Here is a 10,853-nt window from a genome sequence, read left to right as displayed (position 1 = left end):
TTTTGGTTTACATCTTTTATTAAAAATTTACATAAACACACTCCAGCAATTGGGGTATTCAGGTGTCCTAGGTTAAAAAAAATATACAAAATCCCAAGCCCCCCTGACCAGGGCAGCAGCAAGTTCAAGCACAACCTCACTTCCTTTGAACAGTGGTGAAAGCTGGCATCTGAATGGGCTGGATGGAGTGGACTGGCTGGAAAACAGGCTTTTTCCTCATGTCAGAGAGTGTTTTCACAGAAGGGAGCAGCTGGTTCCTCTTGATGATCTGCAGTGCCAGCTGCGTGTTACCTACAAGACAAGTTTCAATTAAAAAACCCAAAATACCATTTAATGACATATGAATTACTGTTCAGGGACAGAGCTGATGAGCCAGCCCTGGGCCCAGGCCAGGTACAGCAGCACTCCTTCCTCTCCAGTGAAATGCTGGCACAGATAGGAAAAGCAGTGGACAACAGGAAATTTGAAAAAAATTAGTTTTGATTGAGTCTACCTATTCTTAGCTGAAGACATCAAGCTTTTACCTCAGAGCTGGAAGATGCCAAAGCACCTTCTAATTTCCCAAAGGTCACCTCTTCTCTCTCCCAGCTGCACAGTGAGGCTCTAGCTCTCACACAAAATGCATTCACATTGTGACACTGCAGACAGTAATGCAAATGCCAACGGAATAAAAGATGTTTTTAAAAGAAGAAATCTGATTTTCAACTGTATGTATGGTCCATCAAACAACTACCAACAGACATGGAAAACTTTTTGTTAAAAATTAAACTTGTAAAATTACAGGAGAAAAGGCACTGAGTTGTGAGGAGAGTATTTCTCCCTCATAATTTTCTTTCCCTGAAGTTGTTTCAGAAGAGAGGCACCATTTTGTTGTCTTTATAGAACAAAAAATGTCTTTAGCATCTAAGTCATGTACTTAGAAGACAGTGAGGGATGTAAACCCCACTTTTGAATCTCTTCTGTTCTGTACATCTTTGTTGCAGAAATAAAGGTTTCCACAATTCCAATTCAGAAACATCTTTGTAAGAAAAGTTTTGCAGAAGTCTCAATTCTAAATGCAAATGCTCAAATCCTCTGCCTGCCTGCAGTGCAATATCACTGAAGGGGAACAGGCACACAGAACATTTCACAACACTTGGGTATGAAGTGTCCCCTGAAGGGCACAGATCTGAAACCATGAGAGGTTCAAGCAGCAGCTGCACCAGTCTGCTCACCCTGCAGAATCCAAGTGCAACCTTTCCAGTTTCCCATTACCTAGAGCTTTCTCCTCCTACCAATGAAGTGAACCTTCAAAGGAAAGCATTGTGGAAGAGAAAGTTATCAGTAGTACAAGCTTTGCTGCCATACTTGCTACACAAGCCTTGACACAACTTCTTTGGGAAACCTGGATTGTTGGCTTTTAATGGAGAAACCTTTTAAAACCCTCTTTATAGTAGAAACTTCATCAAGGGTTTTACTGAGCCTATCCAAGACTGCTGACTTCTGCACCAAGACAGAAAACTTCAGCTCAGGAAATTAATATTTAGGAGGTGTGGAATGTGTAAGAATAGGATGCTAATAAACTGTGGAAGTAAAGGTTCACATACATGGATCCACAGCACTGTAAGATGGAGGCAGGCCTAAAGGGTATTGCTCAAAATACTGGCACAACTCTCTCTAGAGGGTAGGAGTGATGAGTGCTGCCCTCCTCCCTTTGTATCCCAGATCCAGGTTGCAGGAACATCTCCCAGCTTACCGTTCTGCAATTCAAGATACACAGCCAGCAGGATGGCCTCTGGAGGGATCTCTTTGGGGTGGATCAGTGAAGCAGCCTTATTGAAAAAGAAGAGGGTGGAGAGAAAAAGTGCTTAAGAGAAAGATGCAGAACAAAGATTGCTTGACGAGATTGCTACCACCATCTTAGGTAACAAAACTAAATAACGATTCATCAACTAAGACCAGATTTTTTCAAACTCATACACTCCATCAGTTTTAAGCATGCAAGGAGAGACTGCAAGATTATCTACATAGCAAGATTGTTTCACACTAATTAGCAGGACCATCTGCTGTGTGCTTATGCTCATATGGATCTGTATTTCTTGGGCCAGCCTAGCGTGGTTTCCTGGGGAGGTGTCAGGTGAAGAAGGTAACTTCCACTGCTCCAAAGTTCAGGACACAAAGTTAACAAGGACTGTTATTAGCTTTCCATATACAACCATTTTTTACCTATGGAGTCAATGAATTTACTGTGGATGCAGAGCTCCACCATATTTTCTATCCATGGGTGGCCTTGCACTCCTCTGGGCTTTACACAGGTGTTACAGAGCCCAAGCAGAGACACCTGTCCCATCATAAGAAGCCTCAGGAGGAAAAAGAGCCAAACAACTGCCTTAAGTAGCTGAGAGCCTCATAGAATTTGAATCTGTTCACAGACACAACCACTGTGAAGTAATTTGGAAGCTGCTGTTTCAGTTTGTAGCTCAACAATGCATCCAAGCAGTCTTCCTGACAGACAGGAGTGGCTGCAAAAACAGAAACATCACGACTGAAAGAGATGGGTCCCAACCATGAGCAAGAGCAGGCTAAGTGGAGACAGCATTTCAAAAGCAGTACTTGAGAATTCTTGGGACAAGAGGCAGACAAGGAGCATACTTCCAGCAGAATTGCAGTTTGTTCTCACAGCCCTAAGGATAGTAGTTCTGATGGCGAGTTATTAAATGACTAGGGAGAAAACCTTCTCTGAATTATAACAATTAATACTAGACCATTAAAAAGACCACAAAAAAACTCAAACAAGTTAACTTAAAAAACGTGAAAAGGCTTCCCAGCCATCTTCCACTGTTCTGATATGACCTAAGGAAAATAAAATGCTGCCTATAGTGGTACTGAACTTCTTACACAAGTAAGAAATTTGGAACTACTTTTGTTTTTAATAGAGACGGGTTCATAAAGACAGAATAAAGCCACCATCTCAGCAGGGTCTGCAAATAAGCCTGGGCTGTGAAATCACCAGATTTCACTGTGATCAGAATGGCACTTTGAAGGAAGTACATTTGTTCCTAAAGCTGCCTTGAGATTTATTTTCCATACCTGATGAAGACACTTTCGAGCTTTGTCATATTCACTCCTCAAGCAGTAAGCACTTCCAAGGTTAAATAACATCATTGTTCGAGCAGACGTGACTGAACTGGGGTAGCACTGTGGTGTCTGCTTGCCAGCTGCAATTAAAAGAAAATAAAATTCTTTTTTTCCTTACACTTTTATTCCAATTGGCCAAGTAAGTTCTTGTACTCTGCTGAATACAGTGGCTGGTACTTACAAGATTCCATTGCCTCATTCTCTCCTTTGTCAGACCCTGCAAAGGAAAAACATACACAAACACATCATGTTCTGTGACCTTTTTTAAAGGTTATTAAAAAAATAATACAAAGATACAAATTTTCTGCTTTCTTCAGTCTGACAATAAAGAGGGAAAACAGATCAGTTTGCTCAAGAGTTTACGTCATTCAAGACTTCCTCTCTTCAGTGTTGTGCTTTTAGATTTGCAGACGAGTACAGGGAGTTTAAACTGCAGGCATGTCACTGGAATCAGAGCTGCTGTAGACTCCACTATACAAATGGTTCTGAAGTACTTTTCCCTGACAGAATATACACTCCCAAAAAGAAGACTAAGATACAGATTAACTAAGTTCTCTCTCACTAAAGCAGACTGCAGTGGTATGACAAAGCCTGGTTTAAAGACCAAAAAGCTGGAAGAGATGGTATAAAACTCAAACTTAACCATAATAGCACTTAAAAAAAGCAACTCTCAAAAGTTTCCTTCAAACAAGTCAAAATACTACAATATACAGTCCTATTAATGCTACAGAATTAACCACCTCATAGGAATGACAAACAAGGAAAAGACACACCAAACACAAAGTGGGAACTGAAGCTAGGAATATAAAAGTACAACAACAAAACCACAAACAACACCCTCCCACACCCTGCAATAACCTACAGGTATTAAAACAAAATGTCTTAATCATCATTATATTTGTGTCAAAGTTACATCAGGAAGGCAGCTGAAAGCATAACCAGTTATAATGAAGTGTGGATGCATTAACCTTGATCCTGCTCATTTGAAGAGATCCCAAGGGAAACATCAGTGACATTCTCGGGGTTCAAGTGAGTGATGGCATCAGATATTCTGTCTAGAGAGATGAGAGCTTCTGCTGCATACAAATGCCCGAGAAACCTACAACAGCAAAGGGTCAGGGTACAAATGTCAGCACAGCAATCCCCACAGTTTGTTATGAGGGACAAACAATGCAGTTTTTAATGTGAACAAACGGGAACTGCTACTAGGAACAATAGCAGGGAAGTTAACTTGCCCATAAGGTGTTGTCATAATAGCCAGTTCTACCATTTACTGCTTTTAGGCACCAAAGTTATAAAAAAATTCCACACCTGAATAATGACAATTCATCATCCACAGGAGTTTCCATAACACAGAGAAAGTACCTTGGTGGGGCCTTATTCAGAGAATTAAGAAAAGCCACCCCAGAATACAGATAGATCTACAATTTAAAGTGTTACATTATTTTACATTCAATAAAAATAAAGCACCTATTTTCCTGGGACCAAGATACACACCTCTTTGTCTTTGCGAAAGACCTGTTATTTAGCATTTCTTTCATTACATAACAGTAACACAAAATTATGTGTTACCTTGCAAACTCCTCAAAGATCTTGCTAACACAATGACTGTGCAAAAGGATGAGCTGCAGTAGTGTGAAGAACAGAAGCCAAAGAATTTAATTGGCATGGACCAGTTTAAAGCATGGTGCCAGCATATAAAAATAAACACAAGTTTCCTTGCCTTCCTTCTACATTACCAGTTTTGAACAATATTAGTACTGTAAAAACTTCTGCTATACTTTATTCTGTGCATTAAATGCACAGTGTCAGAAGGATAGGACTGAAGTTGTCTTCTTCGAATTTGTAGAGCTTTTTGAGAACTGGCAGGTAGAAAAAGAATAGACTTTGAAAATCCTTCAAAGAAATACAGTGCCAAATGAGAGGTGAACAGGAGAAACTGAAGAATGGAACCTACATCAGCAGCAGTAGCAGGTGAAGTGACAGTCGTGCACACACAAGATCTGTTACCCTGAGTGACTGAGCAAACCTTCCCCTCTGAGGCTGTAGTTTCATAAGTAACCTTTCAGCTGTGTGGGCTTGGGCTGATGCTGGCTACCCAGAGCTGCACATCCCTGTCCCTTGTGCTGTGCCAAGCATGTGCAACCCTGCAGTGAATCACGACAGAGACCTGATGGTCCTGCTGCTGCATGGGACCCAGAGCTGGAGAAACAGTAACAAAAGCAGCAATTGATTCCAAATTATGTGGAATTCATACACAAAGAAGGGATTCATGCTCCTGTGTGTCAGTGGACATTTAGTCAGGGCTTCAACAAGAACAGGAGCAGGCCAAGCAATTCTTTACATCAGACACAGATTTGGCACCAACTACAGACACTGGAAGCTTCAACTCAGAATGTCCAGCAAAAATCAGGGCTAGAAAGAAGTGACCCCATCAGACTTACTTAAGAGACCCTGAGAGCTTTGGCTGCTGCAGAAGTTTATCTGCATGATTCAATGCCATAAGGTTATCTCCCAAAGCCAGAGCCACATAAGCACTACAGGCAAGGATCGAGCACCTGGAAGGAAGCAGACAAAAAAAAAAAAGGGAAGGGGGAGAGAGTCAATATGTTAAATGGAGAATTCTGTTATTCCAAATGCACCTGTTAAATCTTCTTTCTTGTGTAGTGTTAAAGAAGTATATCAAACTTTCAATAATGACTTCTCATTTAACTATGAAGTAAAAGTTAGTTTTCATTATTTATGGGCTTGATTATCCTACCAATATAAACCAAGGATCACCATGGTGTGCTCACTAAGATTTTGCAGTTTTCATCATAAATAACAGACTAAAAAAAGATGGACTTCACCATGTGTCATTCTTCTCATGGACAGTTTCCCTGTCTCCCACTCTCGTTACTGGTCTTGCCTTGGACTCTCATTTGTACTCCTCTGCCCTCACCTTCTGTTGTACAGAAGAGCAGCACATTTCTAGCTTGCTATAAGACACAATCTACAGACACACAGTAGCTATCAATTAAGCTGTCACATATTTCACTGTTCTATTGAACAACATCTGCACACAGGGAGACAAACTGGAGAATTTGGCATTGCCAGTTTTGTGTTCAACTGGGGGCTGTAACCCAGTGCCAAGACTCTGAGTGATCCATGGCATTTTGTTGCCATCACAGACTTGCTTATCTTTCCAAAACCAGAAAATCTCCGTTAGTTCATTTAATGAAATCTGAACTACTCACATTTTCCATCTTCAAACAATAACCCCACATCAGGACGCCATCATTAGGCCAAGCTTCACACTTTGTAATAACTGCCCCCCTCTCCAAACACTGTTCTTGGGGATATTTTCCACTTGGTAAAACATCTTTCAGTGCAGGCTGCCTTGTCCTCAGGGCACAAGGCTGTGCCCGTGACGCCCTGCTGTGAGCAGGACTCTGTTCTTCTCCAGGGAGGAGCAGTGGATGCTCTGAGCGGGGTGCCACGTTGGGAGCGAGGGGAGGAGAGCCGCCGGCTCTCCCGCTGGTAGGCGGGCTGTTATTGCACCAACCTTCTGGCAACTGTCAAGCCCACTTTCGGTCCAGCAGTAAGTCATGTAATTCATGGCAGGACCTGGGGTGCCTTTATTCCCCTTTCCCAGGAGGCATGCTCCTTAATTATGCATAAGCAGGATAAGAAACTTCTCCAGTGTTTCCCCCTACCCCCCACTTCCTCTCCACCGTGTCCAGATGTCACATCAAATCTGAGCACATACAAAAGCTTGAGAGAGGGAGAGGAAAGCTTCCCCAGCTCAAGACCCAAACCTAAAATATTTCTGAAAGGTTGTGACTGGGGAGGGGGATGGAATGGGGAAAAAAAACCTCTGCAATAACAGCCTGCTTCTAACTAGCCACTTTTTGTCTCTGCCTCAAGGAAGTACAGCTTTTAAACTAGCAGAGATGCTGCGTGTCACCAGCAAAATACCCTTAGACACAAGTCAGGGCCTGCAGAGTTGGTTATTACTGCTCTTTCCCACAACTTTTTTAAAGCCTATTTTTATTTCTGCAAGTGTAAATTCGAACACAACACATGCTCCAATCACACAACAGGATGAAACCTACTCCTGTGCTCTAAGCAGTAGCCACTGATTGCTGCCACATAAGAGCAGGCAAAAGCCTTCAGCAACAGCCATCTAAGGAGGAAAACATTCCGGTTTCCTCCCGTGCAGTTGTGCTCCTGCACTTGGATCCATTGTTGAGTTGGCTGAACCAAACACTCAGGAGAGCTGACAGCCAACCGGAGCAGAAGAATTGCACCACAAGGGAAAAGACAAACTAGTTTTTCACCCCGGTCAGGATTCTGACAAAACTCCACGGGTCGCCTTTGAGCACGGCAGACTTCCAGCATCACCGAGCCTCTGCATGCCCTAAATAAAACTGCCTTTGCACTAGGAAAAAGAAAAATGTTTTTTTAAACTGCCAGATTATGTCAAACAGCCTCTTGTGTAGGTCTAGGCAACAGGATTTGTCAGCCCACACAGACTGTAAGTTTACGGAACCCAAACTCCACATCTGACTTGCCTTAATTCTCAGGGAAATGGCAAGCCAGAGCAAATCCAGTCCTTCAAAACTTAGTATGAAGGCACCAAAAATGACACTTCTAAACCATTAAGAGAACATCACTAATGTGAAATAATTTTAAATAGCTAAGCCAAACAATGGATACAAAATACCTACTTTTTATGTTTCAACACTGGCAAACAATACAAAATATAAGAAATACAGAATGCAGACTGTGATTACTCCAAGGGGAAAATCAGCACCAGCAAAGGGGAGATGAGGGAAGAACTACACAGTGGCTAAGAGTGAGGAAGAAGAGAGTGAAACAGCTATGGGTGATAATCACTGTAAGCTTCCAGTATTGTGACAGGGCCAAACAGACCACTGCAAACCTTTAAATGGATAACTGGGGCAAAACTGGATAAGTGTGGAGAAAACAAACAATCAAATGATTCCTTTATCTCTATCTGCTTTGAGGGGGAAAACTAAGGTTCTTACACAACATCTTCAATCTAGGGAGAAAGACTATAATAGAGTCAGTAGCTGTCCATCTCAACTTTTACAATAAAATCCACAAAATTTTCCAAATGTAAAACTGTGGTCTACCAGAACTTCTTTTCTCTTGATGTATCCAAACAGTGTTAGGTGGCCGTGGTGTGTGGAACATACCACAGCCTGAGAGCACACCAGGGGAATTGGCTTGTCCAAGGATGACAAACAGCAAGGAAAATTGTTTAAAAGAAACTCAGAAGAAAAACCTGGAGTTTCTACTTCCAATGCATAAATTCTTAGCAATGATTGGTGTCCTCAGACTTCTGATTGCTGCTTTTAAAACCCTGCAATTTAATTACTGCTTATTATAAGAAAAATCCACTCAACTAGTCCACCAATTTGTGCAGAAGTATCAAGCAATATATAGGACATGTAAACCTTTTCTAGATTATATCTTTAGCTTTCAAAAACTGTTTGGGGGCAAAGCTAAGTCAGGCATTTTGAATCCTTACTAGGATGCACAACTGTATAAAATCATCCCAAAAAGGCATTCACAGTCCCATTTCAGTTCTAGAAGCAATAGAAGTTTTTTCAATTCAGCAACTCACCAGGAAAAAACTGAACAGATATCTACTCCTTAGGATAATCCTTGACAACATTCAGAATTCTTTTTTCTTAATTTTCCTGGACTCAACAAGAATTTCAATTTTCTCACTTAGCTCCTTAGTGAGCAAGGCTACAGGACTACTATTTGAGTGTAACATATTGCTATCCACATCTCCAGAAGCTTAGAAACTGTTTCAGCAGAATCGCTTTCTAGGAATGTGTAGTCCTCTAGATTAAACCAAAGCATGTAGTGAAAAAAAAAACCCAATGTTTTTCCTTTTCTTATATGAAATTCTTTACCAGAAGCAGCTCACTTCTTGCTGAAGTGCTAAGTTTTTCCTGACATGTTGTCAGACTTCATCAGTAGATAACAACAGCTGATTGTGAAAGATAAGACTATGTATTTAAAAAAAAATCACAAAGTGACACCATGTAATACTGACATGTGGCAGCCACATTTTCAACGGTCAGGAGGAGAAAAATCCCACAAAACCCACAAGCAACCCACATCACTGTTTTTAATCCAGCGTGTTCCATTTCAAGTAGCACACTCTTGTACCACTCCAGAATAAATAATCAACATAGCCTCACAGATTCCTCCTGAAGCACTTTTAAATGAGTACAAGAAGATTTGCTACATGTAGTGGAGCAACAGAAAGGTTAAGCTGGTCATTATAAAACATAGGTTACCTGGGGTTAGGCTGAAACAGAATGTTTACCTAAGAGTTCAAGTGGGAAATTATTGTATGCTTTGTCCACAACAGAAACTTAAAACAGATTTATTTTTTCTAAACAGGTGCAAGCTTTATAGTAAGAGATTTTCAACAGGCTGGAAGCCACCTGAAATAATTAACATTGCCAGTAACCTGAAATCTTGTTGGGGAAAAGTAAAGAGGCTCCAGATAACATGATATTTATTTACACACACATGAGTTATTCCATCTGGAGACATTCAGACTCCTGAACAGGCAGTTTAAGGGTCTTTGAAAACACATAAGAAATCTACAGTGAAATTTTACCTATATTTTTCCACTGTGAGAAAGTCAAATGCCTGGACAGAGGCATTTTTACTTTCATTTTATGCAAACTATGGATTTATTCCTGCTGAAAGGAACACCACTCTCATTGGTAATAGCAGCTATGCTGCTTTCCACTTTCATTTTTTTCCCCATCCAACAAGCACGTAACATGGGGACTGAATTCTAAACTAGCCTTATTGTGGCTTTAAAGGGAAAAGGTACATACAGTAATTTCCATCCCCTTCCACCAATGTCAACAGCCATTCTCAGGCTTTTTAGATTTGTCCTTAGAGACTTGATATTTTCAGCTTTGCCAAATATATAGCACCAAACTTACAATACTGGAAACAAACAGACTGATCTACCTAAGCTGAAATTCTGGATGGTTTCTATTTGTTCAAATTCAAAGCCCAGAAGAAAGGAAGCACACACATTTGAAAAAAAGATTACCAGCTACAATTCAACACTGCAGGTGCCTACAAAAAAACCCCTAGGAATCACAATTAAGGAAGAGGCTTTTTTAATGGTGGATATTTTATATTATTTACTTGCCTTAAATTCTCCAATTCCTGTTTCTTCAAAGGCGAAGAAGGAGGAGCTGCAATGAATTTATCCCCTTCATGACTTTTATTGCTAGAATAAAAACACTGTATTACTACAATAGACAATTTAAAAATTCTCAGTGTATTTACTCACTCCATTTAAAAGAACATAAATTCAGCAGCCTAAAATAGAGGGAGTTGAAGTTATTCACAGATTGCAGCACACGCTCTTATCCTAACCATTCTATTTGAGAAGGAAGAAGTGGGACACTTGCTGGAAAGAATTTGACTGACAGACCAAACAACCCACACCATTCTTCACAGCCTTGAGCTATTTTTGAAGTTCAGTGTAGGATAAGCATTTTTAACTAGAGGGACACAGAATTTGCTGCATTTGTAGCTTCTCTTCTTTCAGCCTGTAGGAAAAGCAGTAAACTAGTTTTCTCTCTAGACCTCTAAAAAACTAGTTACATAAATACTCTAGAAAGATAACCCACAAAGTGCTACAGCTTCCTTTAGACTTTTAGCTACCCTTTATTACAAAA

At 40.7% G+C, this 10,853-nt stretch overlaps 1 protein-coding gene across 2 annotated transcripts in view; it reads right to left on the bottom strand.

Annotated features, from left to right (window-relative positions):
* The window catches only part of CNOT10 (CCR4-NOT transcription complex subunit 10), a 32,411-nt gene continuing 21,558 nt past the window's right edge, over positions 1 to 10,853 (bottom strand). For both annotated transcript variants that reach the window (XM_064415417.1, XM_064415425.1), the window contains 7 exons: positions 10,319 to 10,399; positions 5,562 to 5,675; positions 4,086 to 4,216; positions 3,299 to 3,334; positions 3,070 to 3,197; positions 1,736 to 1,811; positions 1 to 291 (listed from right to left, as the gene is read on the bottom strand). In XM_064415417.1, coding sequence (XP_064271487.1) covers positions 137 to 291; positions 1,736 to 1,811; positions 3,070 to 3,197; positions 3,299 to 3,334; positions 4,086 to 4,216; positions 5,562 to 5,675; positions 10,319 to 10,399 — 721 coding nt within the window. In that variant the 3' untranslated portion in view covers positions 1 to 136. The remainder of the gene's footprint in view (positions 292 to 1,735; positions 1,812 to 3,069; positions 3,198 to 3,298; positions 3,335 to 4,085; positions 4,217 to 5,561; positions 5,676 to 10,318; positions 10,400 to 10,853) is intronic.

This window comes from Passer domesticus, chromosome 1 (assembly GCF_036417665.1).
Source record: "Passer domesticus isolate bPasDom1 chromosome 1, bPasDom1.hap1, whole genome shotgun sequence".
Taxonomy (NCBI): domain Eukaryota; kingdom Metazoa; phylum Chordata; class Aves; order Passeriformes; family Passeridae; genus Passer; species Passer domesticus.
Note: the sequence above shows the minus strand (reverse complement) of the source record. Positions and strands in the feature narration are given on the sequence as shown.